The sequence below is a fragment of the Echinops telfairi genome, unplaced genomic scaffold (assembly GCF_000313985.2).
Source record: "Echinops telfairi isolate 266 unplaced genomic scaffold, ASM31398v2 ScPeMD7_31;HRSCAF=116, whole genome shotgun sequence".
NCBI lineage: Eukaryota > Metazoa > Chordata > Mammalia > Afrosoricida > Tenrecidae > Echinops > Echinops telfairi.
In genome coordinates, this window is record NW_022103928.1 from 17,431,994 (window position 1) to 17,454,410 (window position 22,417).

The 22,417-nt window shown below is 41.7% G+C and overlaps 1 protein-coding gene across 2 annotated transcripts in view; it reads right to left on the bottom strand.

Moving 5' to 3' along the window:
• SYNPR (synaptoporin) overlaps positions 1-22,417 on the bottom strand; it is a 405,615-nt gene that overhangs the window by 179,962 nt on the left and 203,236 nt on the right. The window contains exon 1 of one of the 2 annotated variants that reach the window (XM_004702411.2): positions 18,032-18,354. The exons of the other annotated variant lie outside the window; for it this stretch is intronic. Coding sequence (XP_004702468.1) covers positions 18,032-18,055 — 24 coding nt within the window. The 5' untranslated portion in view covers positions 18,056-18,354. Of the gene's footprint in view, positions 1-18,031; positions 18,355-22,417 lie in introns of those variants that run through there. 2 annotated transcript variants of the gene reach the window in all.

Here is a 22,417-nt window from a genome sequence, read left to right on the forward strand (position 1 = left end):
TCAGTTGTGATAGTAGGATATTTCATAATTTAATGATAAAAATAATGCTGAGTAGATTTTAAACAGTATAATGTAATCTGGCTAGGAAATTAATGAGGCCATTCAAAAGTCCAGCAGTGGACACTGCTCAGTTGGAGGTTAGTTGTGTCCTAATTGTGCTAGAAGAGTTAAGCATGATAATTGGATCCAGTTCTCATATGTTTTCTTCTTTCAATGCATTCCTTCTAATATTTCAGTTATTAAGTTATAGCACTGCTGCTTATAGACTAGCAAGAGAATGAGAGATTGAGACACGACGTCTTCAAGGCGCATATTGGACATGTACCTGGTAGAAGTCTTCAAGATATAATTCCATTTTTTTTGTACCAGTAAGAATAAAATGTTCCTAACTTTAAATCAGAAAGTATTAAGAAAGAGTTTATTCAATCTAAACATTAAGTAGAATTTGGGATATTTCATTATAGCCATATAGGATTTTTTTCTTCTTTAATTTCTAAATTCTTATAAGGCTGGTTCTTCATGCCTGAGATAGTTTATTGTGTCTACCTGGCTGATAAACACCTGTGGGGTTAATTGAAGGGCAGAGGGATAAATGGCTCAGTGAGCCTCGCTTTTCAAATTCTTGGGTCTCTTGCTTTGTGATGGTCGGACCAGGGTGCAGTTGCCTTAGCCAGTTCCCTGCTTCAGCTGGCAAGGCTCACTTCTTGCAAGACATCCCTGAAGAGAAGCCGCATGGACCTATCCCAATGCAGCCCTGGGTGGTGGAGCAGCCATGTGGAGACCCCTGCCAGTGCTGAGAAGCTTACATGTTCACTGATTCAGCTTTCTTCCTGCAGTTGGCATCATAGAGTGTGTGTTTTGTGAGATGGAGGAGGAAGGACTTTGTGGATTGTTGTCGGACATATGGGTTAATGTTGGACTTGTGGGCTTGGGCAGCACTGGGTTGGGATGTGTTCTTGATGTGCACTTACCCTTTATATAAAACTCTCTAATACATGAGTTTCTGTGGATTTGTTTCTCTAAAGTACCCAGACTAACACAATGCCTCATAAATTCCACTACACTTTATATCATTTATTATATTTTATCCTTCAACACTATTGCATTTGTTCAATGGTAGTAGCTTAAATCTAAAACATCCTTCTAAATCCCCATAATGCAGAACAATAACATCACACAAAACTATTCTCAACCTGGATCCCTGATCCTCCTTTTATTGAAGGTCTTTTGGGGATTATCAAATAAGCAGAAGTCCTGTGGTAGAGGATACATTGAATTTGGAGAGAGAAGGTCTAGTTTGAATCTCAGCATCATCATTACTAATGATAAAACTCTAGTCAACTGGAAGTCACCTTTTAAGTCATACTTTCCTTCACTTGAGGCAAACTTCTCTAGAGGATTACTCTGGTGGTTTGGGGGTATTTTGGGTCATATGGAATGACAATTGGCTTCCTGAAATCTTAAGTACTGTGAACCTGTGTGAGTCATTGATTCTGTAGGAATGTGGGACAGATGGTATCAGTTGGTCATTAAGCTTCAAACACAATTTTTTTTTCCAACTAGGACAACTCTTCATTCTAAGAAAACCTAGTCAGAAGATTCTAAAAGTCACAAAGGTAAAATATTTATTTATACTTCCAAAACTTTTATGTAGACTTCCTCTGGTAATTTTGCTCTTTTATTCCATTTATAAAGATCAGGATGTAAAAGAATGGTCCATCCCTTGTGTAGCTGATCTGTAGTCTCCATCATTTCTATGAAGCAGTTCTGGTGGTGAAATGGGTTCTGAGTTGGGCTGCTAACTGCAAGGTCAGCAGTTCCAAGCCTCCAGCTGTTCCCCGGGAGAGAGAAGAGGATTTAGACTCCTGTATAGATTTATCGCCTTGGGAACCCATGAGCACAGTTCTACTCTGTCCTACAGGGCCTCTGTGAGTTGGGACCAACCCCATGGCAGTGAGTTTGATTGTGGAATAACTTATCTGTGTTGGGCTATGAACCATAAACTCAGCAGTTGAAATCCATCAGTCTCTCCACAGGAGAAAGATGAGGCTGCGTGCTTCTGTTCAGATTTACCGCTTCAGAAATCCTGTGCAGGATTGCTGTGAATGAGGATCCACTCCACGGCAGTGGGTTTGGTCTTTGGTTTGATAGCTTTTACGGCTCTCTAACATTTTCTAGCATTTGTTTAATGAGACCTCCCCTCTCCTAATAGCATATCCTAATGCTGCACTCTAAGTGTTTGGGGAAGTTCCTGGCACTCAGTAGGATCTTAATAAACATTTGTTGAGTGACTAAGTGAAGGAATGAAGGAACAAGACCTATTTGCTAAATTAAATTTAGTATCACTTCCAAAGTATTCAGATTGAATGCATTTCTATTTAAAGAAACTAATCCACCGTTTCATGATTATGTCATCAATTAAAAAATAGTTTTATTGGCATATACTTCACAAATTATACTTTTTTTTTAACCCTTTAGTCATATTAAGAAGAGTTGTGTAATCATCACCAGAATCAATTTCAGAACGTTTACTTCTCTTATTCATTGTTTTTAGTTCCCCATTTCCTCTCACATATCCAGTTTATGTCTCTATAGATTGATTTACTTATCCTGGATTTCATAAATCAGAGAAAACACTAACATGAAGCAAATAAACAAACCCAATAAATAAACAAATAAAGAAATAATGCAACAACAACGGCTAGACAAAACACAGGAAAACCTCAACCAAAAGGAAGCAGAAAATATCAAACACTGAAACAACTTTTTGAGAGTAGTGATTGTGCTAAATTTAGTTTTGATCAATAACCAATAATAATAAACCAACTGTGATCAGGTTGATTCTGAGTCATAATGGCCCTACATAGTACAGCGTAGAACTGTTCCTTAAGATTGCCAAGACAGTAATTTTTTACCAGAGTAGTTTCATTTTTCTCCCCCAGAGAAGTTGGTGGGTTTGAAACTCTGACCTCAAGTGCTAACACTTAACATCTAACCCACACTGTGATGAGGGCTTCTTACCAACAAAAGCAGTTAATGATTTACTCGTACTACCTACACTCATCATTGATAACCTCTCAACCACCACTCTTCCCACAATGGTGAGAACTCATATCCTCCTTTCTCATATAAGAAAAGTGAGGTTCAAAATGCAAATCACTCCAAAGGCACATGGCTAGTGGGGAGAGGGAGCCAGAATTTCAACTCAAAATTTACCTGGATGCAAAGTACACATTCCATATGAATGATTCCTCCTAAGCAGAGATTCATTAAGTGTGAAATTTAAATGTATGCACTGGTTGTCTGCTAATGTCTTCACTGCATCTTTGTTCTGGACAAATAAACATCTTAGCAGAGGTTTTCAGTTCTAAGCTGTCAGTCATTTTTCTCCTGGTGCTTTGAAGACACTATTATACTATATTGTAGATACAGTATATACACTATTATTCTACATTGCACTTTATATTAGCTTTTGATACTGTCCTGAGATGCTTGCTTTTCATCTAAACGTCATTTTCCATAAACTCCTCAAGTGATCCTGATTCCACTGCTCCATGGACCACAATATGAGGGACTGGTCTTGAAGGTAAAAGAAAGACTCCGAGCAGCTACAGAATCTTCCTTGCAAGCATCTGCAGGCTTGTCTAAGCTGGTGACTTGACTGCCTCTGCGACAGGCCTGAAGTCAACTCTACTGAAGAGGTGGAGAGGGAGAAGCCCGAGACAGATGACTGGCTCTGGTAGCATCACAACCAGAGCTGGAAGCCGATTCTTTAAAAAAAAATTATTATTGATTATTTTATTGGGGACGCTTACAGATATTACAACAATCCACAAATCAATTACATCAAGCAAACTTTATAGATGCCGAGGAGCCGTCATCATTTCCAAAACATTTTCTTTCTACTTGAGCCCCTTGATATCAGCTCCTTTTTATTCCCTCCCCTATTCCACCCTACAGCCTTCATAAACCCTTAATAAATTATATATATATATTTCATATCTAACACAGTCTGATGTATCCCTTCACCCACAGTTCTGTTATTTGTCCCCCTCAAGGGGGGTGGGAGCCCAATTCTTGAACTTGTTCTAGGTCTGTGCTCTTCAAACTTAACTGTGCATATGCATCCCACAAAGATTTTGTAAAAGAAGGAATCTCTATTTAGGAAATAGTGAGTTTATCATAATGGAAAATTTGGCAACAAATGTTGGTGAAGGTTGAATAAGAGTTGGTGTAATTTGTATCACTTAAAGACATATGAGAAAAATGTTACATTAGCAAATGTGCTATCTATACCTTTGTAATAAAAAGCCATCTGTCTATAAGGTTGCATTTTAATAAGTATGATATAATAATGAATAATCTGAACTTTCTTAGAACAGGATTATCGTGTCTGGCACATTGTGAGCACACAATAAACATTAAGTCCATAAAAATGAATCAGATAATGGCAGACCGTTTTCACTGGTGAGTGGTTTGAACACTGAATTCTGGGCAATGCCACTTTTAACAGAAGGTTTGGAAGTACAAGTCCACCCAGAGGTACCTCGAGAGAAAAGTCTAGCAATCACTTTCTCCCTCCCAGAATCAACCATGGAAACACCAATGAGCACAGTTCCACTGTGACACACAATGGGGTCACCCTGGGTCAATGGTACCAGGTTCAAGGTCAGGTATAGTAGATCAAACTAACTTGGGAATAGTGGATCAAACTCACTGGTTCTTTCAGCTGCATTAATTTCTCTGGTGGTCATGGAAGCACTGCTTCTAATATGTGATAGCCAGTAAAAGTGCATTTAAAAAAATTTACCATTATGGGTAATCTTTCAAAATTCACTAACAATAGTGAACATGAAAGAAAGGAAAAACAAGGAAGTAAAATACGTCAAATAAGGGAAATAGAGGAAAGAACTAGGGGACAAAGGGTATGTATAGAGGCTTTAAGACTGGAATGTACATATGTAAATATATTTATATAAGAGTGTAGGGAAACAGATCTACATGCATATATTTATAGGTTTAGTATTAAGGCAGCGGATGGACATTGGGCCTCCACTCAAGCATTTACTCATTGCAAGAACACATTGTTCCATTAAATTGGCATTCCAGGATGCACACCTTCCTGATGCGATTGCTGAAGAAAAATGTGAACATAAGCAAAGGTGGTGAAGAAAGCTGATGGTGCCAGGCTACCGTAAGATATAACATCTGGGGTCTTAAAAGCTTAAAGACAAACAAGTGGCCATCTAGCTGAGAAGCATCAAAGCCCATATGGAAGAAGTACACCAGCCTGTCTGACCACAAGGTATAGAAGGGAACAGTTAACAGACATCAAAGAACTGAAAATCATATCAGTGGGTGCCTGCTTTACTGACACAACCACTGAAGACAAATGTGTGCATAAGCAAATGTGGTGAAGAGAGCTAATGGTGCCTGGCTATCAAAAGACATAGCGTCTGGGGTCTTAAAGGCTTGAAGATAAATAAGCAGCCATCCAGCTGAGAAGCATCAAAGCCCACATGGAAGCAGCACACCAGCCTGTCGGACCACGAGGTGCAGAAGGGACGTTATCAGACATCAAAGAACTAAAAATCAGATCAGTGGGTGCCCACCTTCTTGATACAATCATTGAAGACAAACGTGTGCATAAGCAAAGGTGGTGAAGAAAGCTGATGGTGCCCGGCTATCAAAAGATATAGCGTCTGGGGTCTTAAAGGCTTGAAGATACACAAGTGGCCAACTAGCTCAGAAGCAACAAAGGCCACACGGAAGAAGCACACCAGCATGTGTGACCACGAGCTGTCGAAGGGATCAGGTATCAAGCATAAAAGAACAAAAAGTCATCATTGTAAAGGTGGGTGAGTGCAGAGTGGAGACTCAAAGCCCATCAGTAGGCAACTGGACACCCCCTCGCTGAAGGGTTGAGGGGAGGAGATGAACCAGTCAGGGTACAGTGTTGCAACGATGAAACATATAACTTTCCTCTAGTTCTTAAATGCTTCCCTCCGCGCCCCCCACCCCACTATCATGACCAATTCTTACAAATCTTACAAATCTGGCTGGACTGGAGGATGTACATTGGTACAGATAGCAACTGGAAACACAGGGAATCCAGGATAGATGATTCCTTCAGGACCAGTGGTGAGAGGGGCGATACCTGGAGGGTGAAGGGAATGTGGGGTAGAAAGGGGGAACCGATTACAAGAATCTAAGTATTGCCTCCTCCCTGGGGGGTGGACAGCAGAGAAGAGGGCAGAGAGAGACGTCAGACAGTGTAACTTATGTCAAAACTATAATAATTTATGATTTCTGAAGGGTTCATTAGGGAGGGGGGCGTGGGGAGGGAGGGGGAAAATGCACAACTGATATTAAGGGCTAAAGTGGAAGGCAAATATTTTGAGAATGATGAAGGCAACAAATGTACATATGTGCTTGACACAATGGATGTAGGTATGGATTGTGATAAGAATTGTACGAGCCCCCAATAAAATAATAATTAAAAAAAGACAGAGGGGAAAAAATTAAAGAATAAAAATGAACAAAAATAACAGAAGACTAGTAATGATGATAAAACCTTGTCAAGAATGACCAAGGAAAGAATGAAAAATTACCAGAGTATCAGGGATAAAAAAGAAGATACTAAAAAGAGAATAGACGCTGGAAAAAAGTAATATTATGGAAAATACTAATGAATATGTTTAAAATATAGAATAAATGTTTTAAAATCCTATTAAAAAACCCCCAAAATGTCAAATAGCATATCAGGGTTCCTGGTTTAATTTATTTGTGGTCATTGTTTTAGAATTTCAGCCACAATGGAGTCCTAGTTTTTTGGGTTTTCTTTTTGGTGGTTGTCATTTGTTTGTTTAAAATGCAACTTAGAAATTTTACACAGGCCACTTGAAAACAACAACAACAAAATGTAAGCTTTGGTTCTCAGGGCGTTTGGGGTGGAATGGGAGAGCCAAAATACCAATTCCTTCTTTTACTGAGAGAAAATAAGTGATGTCAGGGTTGTTGGACCTTGGACCACACTAAAAGACCCAGTAGAACCTGGTCACCTTCTTCTTTCTTGAAATAGGCTTACAAGTTAAGGGTTCAGGGCTCCGAGCACCCACACATTTCCATTCTACTCCTGGAGGGATGGTTGTCATTCATGACACACATTCAATGACCACCCCACCCACCCCACCGATCTACCAGCATTTCCTAGGGTATGAACTGAGTGAGGAATGGTCCATATCAGCAGCTAACAGAGGGAGTTAGAAGTCAGACTGCAGTCTAGATTACAGTCTCAGAGCCTCTGCATACAAAATGTGTGCCCTTGGATGAGTGATTCAGGCTCTCTGTCTCCTTTGCCTTTTCCTTAAAATAATAATTCTGATCCTTCAGAGTACATTATGATGATTAAATGGTTCAGCCCTGTGAGGAGGAGAGCACAGTACTTGGTAAACAATAGGTGCTACATAAATGTGAGCGTGGGAGCTCTTCTCTCACTGCCATTGAGTTGCATAGGGACCCTATAGGGCAGAGTACAACTGCCCCTTGGGCTTCTGAGACTGTAACTGTTTATAGGAGTCGAAAGCCTCATCTTTCTCCCTTGGAGTAGCTGGTGGTTTTGAACTGCTGACTTTGTGGTTACCAACCCAACTTGTAAGGCACAACACCACCGGGGCTTTTCTGTGAATTCGTAATGTCTTAAACTATCATGTGACTCTGCTCAGATCCTCCTGGACTCATTCAAGGGGGCTACGCTCTTCAAGATTTGATGTGCTTCATTCCTTTCTTCATTTAGCTATTTCATAGTGGGGTATGGATTAAATAAATTGATATGCACAAAGAACTTGGAGCCCTGCCTTTCATAATTTGTATCCAAAATGGCTTATCTTTTTTTTAAAAAGCACTTACTACAGGGATAATGAAATCACTTTGGGGGATATTAATAAAAATACTTTCTTCATTAGACAATAAGTCTCATAAGAGCAAAGGCAGTTTCCATGGAGTCAACTTCTACTCCTAGTGATGCCCAAAGTATCAGAATAAAGCTGTGCTCCATACGATTATCCAGGGCTGATTCTTCAGAAATAGATCTTGGGGATTTTCTTCTATGTCTCCACAGGGTGGACTTGAACTTCCAAGCTTTTGGTTTAGCAGCTGCATGTATTAACCACTTGCACCACCAGGGAGTAGTGACTCACATCAGTTTTATTCACCTCCTTCTCCCAAATGCTCAATACCCTGCCTGGCACACAGTTGCTGATCAATAAACATCAGTGAAATGTATAAGCAAACCAATGCTTGAAGACATAAATAGATGTTTGAGAAAACATTCCCCACCTCACCCCTGCCCCCCATGAAGATATCAGTAGAAACCAGGGAGTGAGAAGGGAGAGGGGGAAAAATTACATTAGGAATCTGGCCTATGGGAGGTTTGGTCTGCAAGGATGAGGAGTTTGTAAATGCTAGTTAGAGAATCAGGTGGTGAGCCCAGGGGACCCCCTGCCAAAGGGCTACCAGCAGGTAACTGTCTTGTGGGGAAACAAGATAACAGTTCTCTGATCAGATGGATCATGGTATGGTTTCAGGTAAAAAAAAAAAAGAGAAATAAAATACATTTGAATTTTTTGGTAGGGTTTTGAATGAGTTCTTCCCAATTTAGTCATGGCTCATGTAGTGAAGCCGGGGTGGATTTTAATTTGCAAAATGTGGGTGCTTGGAATGATTGGAAATGGAGAAAATTATGAGTTGCTGTCTTACTAGGAACTTAATCCCCTTCTTAGAAAAACGAGGTAGGGTGAGTGTTGCACAGCAACGGCATATCTTGCATAACAGAGTTGGAAACAACAATGGTTTGCTTATAGGTAGAGACTGACCACATTGCCCTGAATGTGTGCCACCCTTTGGCAGTGCTAGCACCAATCCATTCTCCTGTTTTAAACCTCTGAAAATAGTTCACTACATCTATTCCAAATTCCCCGTTCCCAGGATTCTACTAAAATTGTCCCCATTCGTGTTACCATTCCAGACATCCCTATTTTACAAATTCCAGCCCATCTTGGTTTTGTTTTGTTGGCTATGACTCAACAGGTGTGAACCAATTTGAAGCCTTGCTTTGCTGAAATTGGAACTAATGAATGACCAAGCTAATGAAGATGTCCTTTAACTTCAGTCCTCAAGGAGAAAATTTTGATGTGTAACACCCCCAAGAAGCATCTTTAATTATGTTAAAAGAAGAGAGGGTTGGGGTCTCACAGAACTAGGATATAACGGTGTGTGGGTCAAAGGTCCTAACAATCTCCTCCCACTGAGTCTAATAGAGGGGTTATGCCACAGTTGATGGGGTAAAACGTTTCCAAGAAAGCAGAAAGTAAATTTTAGGGAATTCCTTAAGATGAGCTGATTATAAGGAATTGCTTTATCCTATTGAATTTAGTTTTATTCAGTAATGTTTCTCTAACTCAGCAATTTCTAATACATGGACATAAATCTCACCTTCAAATGAGATTACCCATTTCCAGACTACTTTAGACCCTCCCATAACTACAGTCATTTCCCTATTACACCGAGGAAATGGTTTCTCGTCACCTTCTACACTTCTCACAGTCAGGGAATAAAAATTGATAGCAGGATGGACTTTTCATTACAGACAAACCGAAAAAAAATAATCACTGCCATAGAGTTAATTCTGACTCAGTGATCCGATGCAGGGTTTCCTAATATGTAAACCAATGTAGGAACCAATGACTTCATATTTCTCCTGCAGAGTGGCTGGTGGGTTTGAACCTCTGGCCCTGCGGTTTGCAATGAAATGTTCCTGGAAATATCAATACTATCTCCTAGATCTGAACAGTCTGAAAGGAACTTTCCCCTTATCATCCGCAACAGCAATCTTTTCCAGGACGCTGGGAAGCAGTCATTATTTCCATTTTACAGATAAAGGCTCAGGGAGGGCAGGGTCAGTCTTTACTCAGCACAGACTCTGAAGAGACAGTGCCAGGATGAGGATCTATTTCATATCATTCCAAGTGCAGTGCTCCAAGGCATTGCAGGCAGAAGATCATTTTCTTGATGGGCACTCTGCCAGAGCTTCAAAGACTTTTTATCTTGACAAGTGTACCAGTAGTCTCAATAGTTACATATACGCACTAACAGCTCATCACATGATCAAGGATATGGGTCCCTTGTCCTGGGAAACCCCACATCTAGCCACACTCAGGAGCACTTGAGATGGATACCAATGGAAACAACCACCTGCCTGTATGTGCCATCTCTCTTCTAAGGTTCATCAAGAAAACGGGTTTCTGTAGCCTCTTCTTATGGTCAGGTGTATCCCTATGTACAGGGTAGATATGCTCCAGAGTGTTTTCTGTGCTGTAATCTTTATCAAAGCAGATCACCACCCAGTCATTCCCCAGCCTAGCCACTGGATGGGCTTGAACCACCAACCTTCTGGTAAATAGCCAGGGCTCTTTCTAGCCTCTAATAAGGCCACATTTGGATACCTCATGCCAAACATACTTGGGTGTGTCTCCTTTCATATCGAGGAACCTATCTCAGGCACAACACATCCATTTGTATAACTCTAAACACACATAGTTCTGCAGCATGCAGCTCATAAATTGGCTTCCTTCCATAGGAAATGTTTCCTCAACTCACTATGTTGAAGGATGCGGACGGATCCTGGTCCTTGTCTTCCTTCTGGACCTAATTCACCGCAAGGCTTTGGACAACTCACTTCACCTCATGAGGCTTCAATTGTCTGAGGTGAAGAAATGAAGTTTTAATGTAAAGATACTCACCTGGGAGAGGTCAGATGATGGGAGGTGTCCTTTGCTTCCTGCTGGGCTGCTGACTCATACCCCAGGTCCATCTCATTCCCAAACCCATTCTCTGTTCCCCTCTGCTAGAATGTTCTCTGGAACTCCTCGTGGCTTGTGAGTGCATTGCTTGATGCCCGTCCAACTATTGAGGAAAGTCTGATTTTATAATTGGGTCACCCAGTTCATACATGCTGAGTAGAGCATGCTGTGGGTTAAGCATCGGACTGCTGCCACGGTGGGTTCAGTAAGAATTGAGCTGGTAACTGCAGAAAGTGTGTCCAACCCACTGGCTCTTCCATAGGAGAAAGATGAGACTGTCTGCTCCCATATAGATTTACAGCCTCAGAAACCCACTTTACATCGGGCACCATGAATTGGACGCAACTCAACAGCAATGGGCTGTTGTTGTTCTCAGAAGTCAAGACTGCCTACCTGCAGCACCTCATCCTCTGTCTGCAACCACCCTGACTTTCTGCTCCGAAAGAGCCCCAGAGAGAAGCACGTCTTAAACATACCTACCTTTCATTCTTAGTAAACATAAATGAATAAACGCGGTTCATATTAGATGTGTGAGTGAGACTCCAGATCCTGTCCATTTATTAGGGATAAGAATTTGGCTCGATTACTATCATCCTAAATGTCCATTGACTAGTCTGTTAAAAGGTAAGCTTTTTAAAAATGTGTTTTATTTTATTGGAGTAAAATCTATGTAACATAATATTTGACTGTTTAACCTTTTTTTTTCCAAGTGTAAAATTTAGTAGCATAAATTATGCCCACAGCGTTGTGCACAAAAATGTTTCCAAAAGGTCTTATCTCTCCACACAGGGTATAATATTTTCATATCGCCCCACTTGGTGATACCTAGAATCAAATGAAAAGCGTAAGCTAAATAAATGTGGTAACATGTTACAATAGACTAAAACTCAAACACAGTCACAGCCATCAAGGCGATTCTGACTTACAGCAACGCGGCAGGGCCCGGTAGAGATACTGCCCCTGTGAGTTTCTGAGACAGCAGCTCTTGCGAAGTGGTTTCAAACTGCTGACTTTGGGAGAGGAGCAAAAGTGATTTTGAGGTGTGTGTTGTCTCTATTTGGCAGGTTGCACCTCAGTATTTGAGGAAAGTAACTTCAAAACCCTGGGTATACATCATAAAACAAAGCTTCTAAATGGAAGGAAAAAACACTTTTGGAAAGATTCATAAAACCTGGTGGCGATTACTCAGTCTGTGTCAATGGTTGTCAACCAGGGACAATCTGGCACTGTGTTGACCATTTTTGGTCATCATCGCCGTGTGTGTGTGTGTGTGTGTGTGTGTGTGTGTGACTGATAGCTATTATGTATAGACCAGGGAGGCCCCTAACCATAACCCAATGCACCCCACCACACACACATATACACATACCAAAATGTTGGTCGTGCCAAGGTTAATATACCTTGGTCTACTGGAGTTTCATGAGCTCGATGGTTAATATATTTTGTGTTTCCTCAGTTCCTCAGTTCTAGAGCATTCAGCATAAAAGGGCACTCAACATATGCTTGTTGAATAAATGGGTAATTGTAAACTTCTGGAGAACCAACTAATCCAAATTACATCTAAATGGAGTGGCCAATCAAAATCTGAGTTTCCTTGGGTATCCTTGCTCTTTATTCCTCTATTGTCTTTACTCTTCTGTTGTAGCCTCATCCCTTTCCTCCCTCTCCAAACACTGGGCAAGGGTGAGAATAGCCTATCAAATCTGAGACTGCCTGGAAGCAGTAAATAACACTTATAAGACACAAGCACATAAGGCCTCTTCCAATTCCCCCCTTAAAAGCACTCAATCCCAGCCAGACAGTAAGCACATCAGTAAATAAGTGGATTCATTCTTGTTCCTTCACTGAGCATGAACAGATAGCACCAAAAGCACACATTTTCTGCAAATGTCTTACTAAAACAGTTCAATTATGCTTTAAAGAGGATACATTCTATTCCATGAAATAGAAACTAGGTTTAGGTGAGAAAATGAAGAATGAAGGTGCATTTTTGGGGGTGGGGTGGGTGCAGATAACTGCTACTATGTCTTTCCATTGATCACCACCTCTCCTGTGCCCAGTGCAGTGCCTGGCACATGGACTGTATCGATGAGTATTTGTTGAATAGAAGGAGAGCTCAATGGTGTTAACGCTCCATGCTTTCCCACTATTTGTGTGTGTCTGTGTGTGTATGTATTCTGAAAGCCATAGATTTTGAAAAATTGCATTCATTCTCCTACCTTATGGAGGCTCAATATTAGATAAAGATAAATGGGTTCATCATTAAGGAGTAAATGTCAGTACAATGGCTTAAAAAGTCCTTGCAGAAGTAATTTATATCAGACACAAACAACTTTAAAGTCATCTTTTGCCAGAAAGAAACTAAGCTGAAAATATTTGTTATACCTTGGCCAGGAAGTCTACTCTAGGAATACATGAAGGGAGGATTTAAAAACTCTGTAATCAGGGCTGAAGAAATCACATGGGGGCTATCCACAAAAGCCTTGCGTACCCCAAACATCATCCCCCAAAGGACCACAATGACATGGTTATTCACTTACATTGGCCAGCCCACAGTGACATAGCAAACCGAGCACCCCGTGTTGGGAATAAGCTTCCCAGAAACTGTGTGGAACGAGTTGGGCGTTGCCTCATGACAATTTTCTATGAGTCCTTTTGAATAGGCCCTGTGTCAAATATATGAATTATGCAGATCCATTAGGCTGCAGAGTAGAGCCTGAGGTATTCCCACTTTCAACGCACTCCTAATCTTTAAGCGTGTGAAGACACATGATGACCAAGGTCATTTTCTAGAAGATTTAGTATTTCATGTGCTGGTTTCAGGCTCAGAATAATCGCTGATCCCCTTGTAAATGAGTGCTTCATAGGAACACCACCTCTATTTGTTCACCAGCTTAGAACATTTGCCAACACATTCAATACTAATCCAACACTCACTGTGTCTTAACCCCTGGTGCTTTCTGTCTACTTATTAGATCATTTAATGGTCAACATGGGTATGGCCATATACCCATAGCCTGTGAAAGGCAGAGGGAAATAGAGGCAAGATGGATTGCAACCTCCTCTAGAGTCGCCTCTTCCAGGTGGAGACTAACATGTGATATGCATTAAGAAATTATCTTCAAGACTAATTTTAAGGGGTGGTTTAAATTTTCTCAATACTGTGACCAAGTACAACCTAGTTCTTTAAAAGTAGAAGGGCTCATTTAATGAATCTCGGCCCATCAGGAGTATTACAAATGCTGTGGGGGAAAGCAAATTGATTTAAACTTCCCTATCAACACTGGCTCTAATACCACACTTGATAAGTAAACCACCCAGCTATTATTACTCTTTTTCAGAGTAAGAGAAAGAGTTAATGCAGAATCTCAGCGTTACCAAGCTTGCTTCTGATAAAAATGACCATCATTCTGGTAACGCGTTTTAATGTGCATTAGACGCTGAACTCTTTTTAATTAACTGGATGCCTCTACCAGGGAGGAGCTGAGAAAGGAGTCTAAAAAATGGTTGCTTATTAAGCACGGCAGGTCATACCAAGAGATCAATGTATGTCAACACTTCAAGCTTGGACTCTCAGTGCTCCCAATTTGTAGCATTTGGGGGTTTCTGTCTTTCCTTGTTTTTGGCTTCCTTTGTTTTGCATCCCTCTGCTTTTCTCAGTGAAACATGGCAAGCATGTCCTGAGTTGGGCTGCATGTTCCTTACTCCTCCTCTTCCTCTATTACTGGGGGTAAGAAAAGGAGGCATTTCATAAGTCTCCCCCATGGCTGGTGGGCCCACTGCTAGTTCAAAAGCTGCCACTTGCAGGTATATTTCAAACAAACATATAACTTCTGTGTCGGTTGCATTTTCCCTTCTAAGAATCATTTGAATGTTATTGGTCTAAATGGGCTTCACAAGGAAAGCTCATTTCAGGTGCAAACGGATGTATTTGGGGACTTCGACTTTCCACTTTGTCATGCTTCTCAGCCAACTTATCTGCAGCTGTGTTCATTTTTTTTAATTACCTAGGTGGTCTAGCCATTCCCAAACTTCCACCTCGAGTGTCACCTCAGCCCTTTCCAGTGAACCAAAGAGTATGCAGAAAATCATGCTGGGGCGCGCACGCGTGCAAGGAAAGTGAGAATTCTCTACCTTTGTACACCAATCAATCAATTTAGCTGGAATTTCTTTTTATATGTTGCATCAATGGCAAACCAGATACTGGGAAGCATTGGTATCACTGAGCTCTGGTGGCATCTTTATTTTGACTTGATGTTTCAAAGACTGAAAGCTAAAGGAATGGACTTGTTTGTGATCAATGTAAGAAGCAGCCTTCAGTTAGCCCCGTCAGTATGCATCTCCTTCTAGGCTGGCTTGTTGTCATCACAGCCCCATCTTAGTAGCTGCACAAGTGGAAATAAAACAGTCTCCAGTTTCAAGCACATAATTAGCTTGGAGTCACAAAGGCACAGCCTGTGAAGAAGGGAGGTGATAGAGTGTTAGATGGGGGAATACTAACGAAAAGCTGACTTTTTTTTTTTTGGAAGCCCTTGAAGATCATTCCTGCCTAGGAATTAGGAGTCTGTTGTAGAGTGTACCAATCAAAGAGAACCCATCTGGACAGTGGGAGGAGGTAAAGAGGTGGATGTGGAATGCACCTGGCTCTGCATCTCCTGGCCATCACGGCATGATCTGGGCAGGTTACATCCTCACCCAAGTCTTGCTTTTCTCATCTGTATAATGGGAGGTAACGCCCTTTCCCTTATGGAGTGGTTGTGAACAGGAAAGGCGCTAAGTCACGGAAAGTGCTTAGCACAGAGCCAGGCTTCCTTACTAAATGCTAAATAAAATATGAGAGGATGAATACACTTGGCCCACTGAAACTACTACTGCATTCCAGAGGATCTTATTAGAAGAAGGTAAATAATCAGAAAACAAATGGCATTTTTTTGTTCTAGTTCCAAGAATAAGTGATCTCATTGTGATATTAAAACAAACAAACAAACAAACAAAAAACCAACATTTGAATCATTTTCTCTCCCCAACCTGGTACCGTCTTAAAGGCCTCGGAATAGACACAGCTTTTCGGGTTATAGCACTCTGGACCTTTCAGAAGTAAATCCTGTTAGCATGCTTTTGAACGTGATGTTTTTAGGGATCCCGAATACCAACCCTAATCAGATGCAGGCTCCTAGCCTTGAAGGCACTTTATCCCCCATGGACCATATTACAATCATGCTACGAGCAAGTGTGGACCCTTCACTTTCTTGCAACCTGGAGAGAATGAGAAAGCTGCTTTAACGTGCAGGCAGCCCTGAGCTCAACCTGCATTAATTTAGGTTATGGACTAGCTCACGATGGTGTTGAGCACTGTTGACAGTGAATGACTTGATACAGGAGCCTGGCACCGTGGCTGTCAGGAAGGAGAATGATGACTGAAAAGGTTAAGTGCTACTGTGGGGTTGGGGGGGTGTCAGGGGAAGGGACATTCAATGTGGTGAGTGAGTTCACATAGCAGTCATTGCCAACAGCCCCAGGATTAAGGTTCCCGCTGCCCTTTAAATATCAAAGTGCTCAGGAGCACTTGATTCCTCGCAAGAGTTTATAGTATCTTACGACTGATTGTGATCAATAATAAGACAGTATAATAAATTCATTAGGATTTGGGGGTTTATCCACTTTTGAAACTGAGCTAGATAAATCGGTATTCATTCTACTTGTCAGAAGGGAGTGTTTTCCTTCCAGTTTGCAAAGGGTGTATCATCGGGGTGGTAGGGGGGTACAGTGGAGAGGAAGAAGGGTATACTTTACCTAAAAGGGAGCATGTGCAGAAACTCCACATCGTTTCCATGATCTACCTGAAGACTCCTTCAGGACTTGCAAATTGGCTAGCCTGAAAAGAACCTATGCCTGAAAGGTCCACACATAGTCCCAATTGTACTTTCAATATCTCTAGAAAAATATGAGGGTGGCTTCAAAAATTTCATGGAAAAATCCCGTGATCTTTTAATACAATTTTTCTTGAATTTCTGAAGCCCCCCCAGCTCCTATAGCCAGCCTCTCCCCCCACTGCTGCTTCCCCTGAACCCATGCCTTTAACTTTGATTCTGACAGACTTTCTAGCAGCTTCCCCATGAGAAAGACAATGGAGATTTGCTGATTGTATAACAGAACGAGAAGATTGAAACACCCGATTGTTTCCTTTCCAGCAATTACTTAATCAACTTATCACTGTCTAGAATAATTGATTAATAGCCTTTATTCTAGACTTTGAATTAACAACAAAGAATTCAGACCATCTTTTTTCCCTCTCTGGGGGGAAAAAACCCGAGGTTGTTTTTGTTAACCAGGTAAGGCACTTCAATTTACTTGCAGTGGCAGCCAGAGAGTCATTTTTGCAGTCGTGAGAATTTAATATCAGCAACTTTTCTCTTCATCAGCTTTAGACACAGAAACACGAGAGCCAGAACCGAGCAATTGACAGACAGTATCACACATCCACAGTGTAAGGAAAAGACAGAAGAGAAGCCACAGCTACTTGTGATTACTGCTCTTCACGGAACGGAGAAATGGCTCACTAGAGATTTCCTTGACTGATCTGAATGCTTTTCATACCTACAGTTGCTGTTTTTAAAAAGGTACATGCACCTGACTATAGAGAAAGTGCATCTCATTCATCTTAATTCGACACCAGATATTAAGAAATCAGCTCACAGCTTTCGGCACTGCAGGCGACGTTTGGTGGTTATTTATGGAGTTTAAAATATTCTTGCTCCACCACTTATGAAGAAACTTTAATGAAAATGACAAGCAGGTTTCGTAACATAATGAATGTACTGACACCATACACATACCCAAAGAACGTGGGGGAGAAAGGCACTTTTCATTCGTATAAAACCAAATATAAGTTTGTTCAAATAGTTTCCATGCAATGCTAAAAGAAACCTGGCTTACACTTCAAGAGCTAAGGTGAACATGCTAGCCCACAACACAGCCTCCCTGGTTTCAACCTCGGACCACGAGAAAGCCAGGCAGACACAGCCCTGAACAGCAGCAGCAAAAGATAAAAGATACTCTCCCTGAAGATTTCAAAAATAATATTTGGAAATAAAAGGCATAGAGTAACCCACATGCACCTATGCAAACACACACAGAGAACTAAGTGTAAATCAAGATAGATATAAACTTACCGGAGCAAATATCACCATACACATTTACAAAAGAATTGATAATTCAACTTCCCTCTCCTGAAAGAAAATAGAGGCTGTCTCATACTAAAAATAAAGCTTCTCTGTCCACAGCACCAGCCACTTGTCCCTCTTTTTATGAAGCAAAGGAGGAGAACAAGAAAATCAATGCAGAGGGAAAGTGAGATGTTATACCAATCAGGTAGCAGCTTCTGTCTTATTTGCAGAGAGATGGCAAAACGGTCATATTATTCGACAGTGACAACCCACAGCCCAAGGAGCGGAATCTGACACTTCCCTCTGGTGAAGCGTTTGCCTGCTTTGTAGGGAGGTAGCTCCCACTCTTGGCTCTTTGCTCACAACTCCAAGTGCAGGACTCTGCCTTCCACAAACAGCCAGCCTGCCTCATCCCCAGAGCACCAGCTCCCCTCCTAGTCCGCCAGCCCCCTCCTCTCTCCAAGCCAGCACTGAAAAGCAAACTAGCAAGCAAAATGGAGCCAGGTTTTTGTGTGTGTTAGAGGGTACAGAGGGACGGTAGTAGTTTTAGAAAATCCTTATGAATTTATTTGCATAGATTAGGTAAATATTGATACATTTTTTTTCAAATGGCCTCATTTTTATCAAAGTGTTAGGATGTTAGGCTTGCTTCTTATTTGGGAAATCCATACAGTCATTGTCTATAAATAATAATTAGAGAGGTGCTGCTGGAGGCTGATGTTATGGGTTCTGGCTCTGTAGATGGGACAAAGGGTTGCATGTTAGGAGTGTTACTTAAAGTTCTTCACTGGGAAAACCTCAGAAGTAAACAGGTTTCAGAAGTTAACATGTGGTCTGGATCTGATTCTTCTATCCGTGAGCCTCAACAGGAAGGGACTGCGTTTGACCAATTCAAGTGGCTGGAATCGTGACACTCTATAGCCACTTGATATGTCTCCTGGCTTTCATTTTGTATTGGCACCAAATTTACGAAGAAGCTGTGCACAGGCTACATGATCATTCCAGACTGGCTCCTGGGGGAAATTTCTGGAAGGGTTTAAATGACAAAAACAGAGAAACGCGCGTGCCTCTTTCCCACACATTCCCACACAGCATGGGAATACTGACTGGCCTTGGATGGCCTCAGGTGCCTTGGCTGTAGTTTTTATGTATTGGGATCCATAGGGTTTTGTGTTTAGTAGAGAGCCAATGCAAATGAAGAAAGCCACTGTACGCTGGGTTGGCACAATAGCATCAAAAACTGGGTTCAAATGAACCAACACTTGCATAGATGACTCAAGCCTGAGCGATGTTTCATTCTGCCATATTCAAGGGGGAGGTCAAAAAAGCTCATAGACGAATTCTATTCTATTTCATTCCATTTTTCCACAAAATTTTTGAAGCCTCTTCACATAAGGTTGCCACAAGTTGGAATCAACTGGATGACAGCTAATCAGAGCAATATTCATTTGGAATCTGTGGGATCTGCTCCCGTCTTCTCAGAGTCAGTCTCTGTCTCATGCTCACCGCACACTGCTACAACGGCCACCACACCCTCGTCACCTTCTTCAGCTCTCCTTGTCTTCCCTTCTCCGGCTGTACACCGAAGAACACTGCTCCATGGAGGAGCAGAGGGACAGGTAATGGAGAGGCAGGAGAGGAGGTTAAAACTCTCTGCCACTGAGTCATAGCAATCCCCTGTGGGCTTCCTCGGGGACTGGAATGATCTACAGGAGGAGAAAGCCCAGTCTTTCTCCGAGGAGCTGCTGGTGGTTTTGAATTGACAAGTGAGCCAACAGGTAGAACAAAGAATGAGCTAGGTGACCTGGATTCCTGCTCTCTATTTACTTGCTACCTGTTTATCTTTGGGAGGCCCCTTAATGTCCTCGCACCTTACATTGCCCTTTGTGAAATGGTATAATAACACTCCATAGAGCTTTCCGTGGGAACACGTGCAGAACAAATGTGAAATGGCTGGGAAATCTACTGTTCTCACTTATGGACTGGGCTCTGGATCCTCTTCCTCTCCCTCCTCCTTTAATCTGCTAGTTCTTCATGCATAAGCCTTCAGGGGACTTACTAACTCTTCAAACACCATCTATCCCTGTGGTCCCTTTGAAATTCTAATAGGAACCAGATTCCCCCCATCACCACCACCCCTCATCTGCCTATGGAAAAATCACTGCATCTCAATAAAAGAAGTCACTCTTGGGAGCAAATTAAGGGAGTGAGCATGGTTGAAGCAGAAATAAAGGAAGAGACCAGGAGGGGTAAGCCCTCAGTAAGTATTGGCTGAATAAATGAATGAAAGTATGACTGAATGAATCATGTCTCTGAACTGCAGGCTGTTGCTCCTGCCAGGCAGCTGGCTGATAAAGAGAAGGGTTAGAGTTTGCAGTTTCCTTTTGCACCTACAGAGGAGAATTGTACTGGAGAGTTTTCTCAGGGTTGAACATGAGCGGTTCCTAGCGGTTTTGAATAGTGAGACCCTCACTTCAAGTATTTAAGAAAAGCTTTATCTTCCCACATTAGTATTTTAATTCCACTTTTGTCATTGATTTCAGCATCACACCCACAGGGAAGACATCACATCAGGAAACACTGAAACATGGGTGGTGGTTTTCCATTGCAGGGATGCGGAAACCAAGGCCCAAAGCATAAAGTAACTTACCCAAAGGCACACACTTGGGAAGCTTAATGATTGGTAAAACCAAGATTTGAACTCGATCTTATGCCAAAATCCAGGAGCTTAGCCAGTTTGCTCTGGATACCAGGTGATGGCACTTAGACTTTTACATGCTCAATCTACAGCACATGACTAATCCATCTGTGGCTCCCAACCACTACAATGGCCCCCGGTTCTCCCTACTGCACAGATGCACACTGTAAAGACTGGGAACCCTGAGCACAAGCAGAAGGTCGACCAAGCAAGCTGATGGGGGTTAGCTGTTGGGCTTCTAACCACAAGTTTGACAGTGCAAATCCATTAGTCAAAAGTTGAGGCTGTCTGCTTCCATAAAAGTTTACAATCTCAGAAAGCCTATGTGAGTTGGAATTGATTAGATAAGATGGCAGTGGAACTAAGCAAGCCAGAACCTTGGACAGAGTCCACTGTAGTCTGTATAGTCTTGGGAAATGTATTCAACTCCTTGGCAGTGGGAGACACGAGACCCAGTTTGGGGTTTGCTGTTGGGGTTCTCTATGACCTTGGCTGTGTTCTTTAATTTATCCATTCTTCACTTTTTTCTTCATTTTAAATGGATGGGCCCCTATAACATGACCTTTAAGGGCTTCCTGGGTTGCCTCCGACTACATAAAGTTCTAAGATTTTTAGGTTGATTCTAACCCTATAGGTGGATTAGATTTTCCTGCCTTGCATTTTGTTTCAGAACAAGGCAGAGGACCCAGGGGACATCCTTTGTTAGCTTTTTATGCATGTATCCTGCTATCAACCCACTGACATTATCTACTGCCTGCATCTCTGTAATGGACTCCCGGAAGTTCACTCTACTTTAACTCTCAACCCTGTTTGTAATTTTACACAGATTGAGTAGAAGCCCTGGCAGTGTAATGGTAATGCATTGGGCTGATAACCTAAGGTCAGTAGTTCGAAACCACTGGAAGAAACAGGAGGCTTCTACTCCTGTAAACAATTACAGTCTTACAAACCCATACGGGCAGTTCTACCCTGCTCTATAGGGTCACTATAAGTCAGAATTGACTCAATGTCAGTGAGTTTTAGAGTAGAAGTGACCCAGATTGAATATTTTAAGTTATCAGTTAGATCATATCACTCATCTGAGAAAACTACTTCAATAGTTGCGCACCAGACTTAAAATGCAGCCTATGTTTCACCGCACATGAAAATCTTGTGTGATCTGCCTCCCACCTTTTATGGTTTTATCTCATTCTGATCCTTCCCTTCTAAGCTCTATAGAACACTGAGAGAACACTGGCCTATAGTGTTCATTCACTATTCATTCACCCTGAAACATTTTTTCCTCAGATCTTTGTCTACTGTTTCCTCCTTTGTTATTCAATCCATAGTACTATTGTCTGCTCTTTATAGGACTCCCCTTCCCTGATTGTTCAATTTTCACATGCACACACACACACACCTACCCTTCCCTGATCATTCAATCTGCCCCCACCCCCCCCACACACACACACGACTACCTTTCCCTGATCATTCAATTTTCACACACACACACACACACACACACACACACACACACACACACACACTCCCTTGCTTCCCAGTTGCTGCCATTCACTACCCTGTCTCTCTCTGTATAATTTTAATTGTGTGATGGGTTCTTACTTACTTGGGGTTTTTTTTTCCTTATTACTTCCCATCACTAGGAATTAATCACCATAAAGGCAGGAAATTGTTTCTGAACTGTATTCACATTG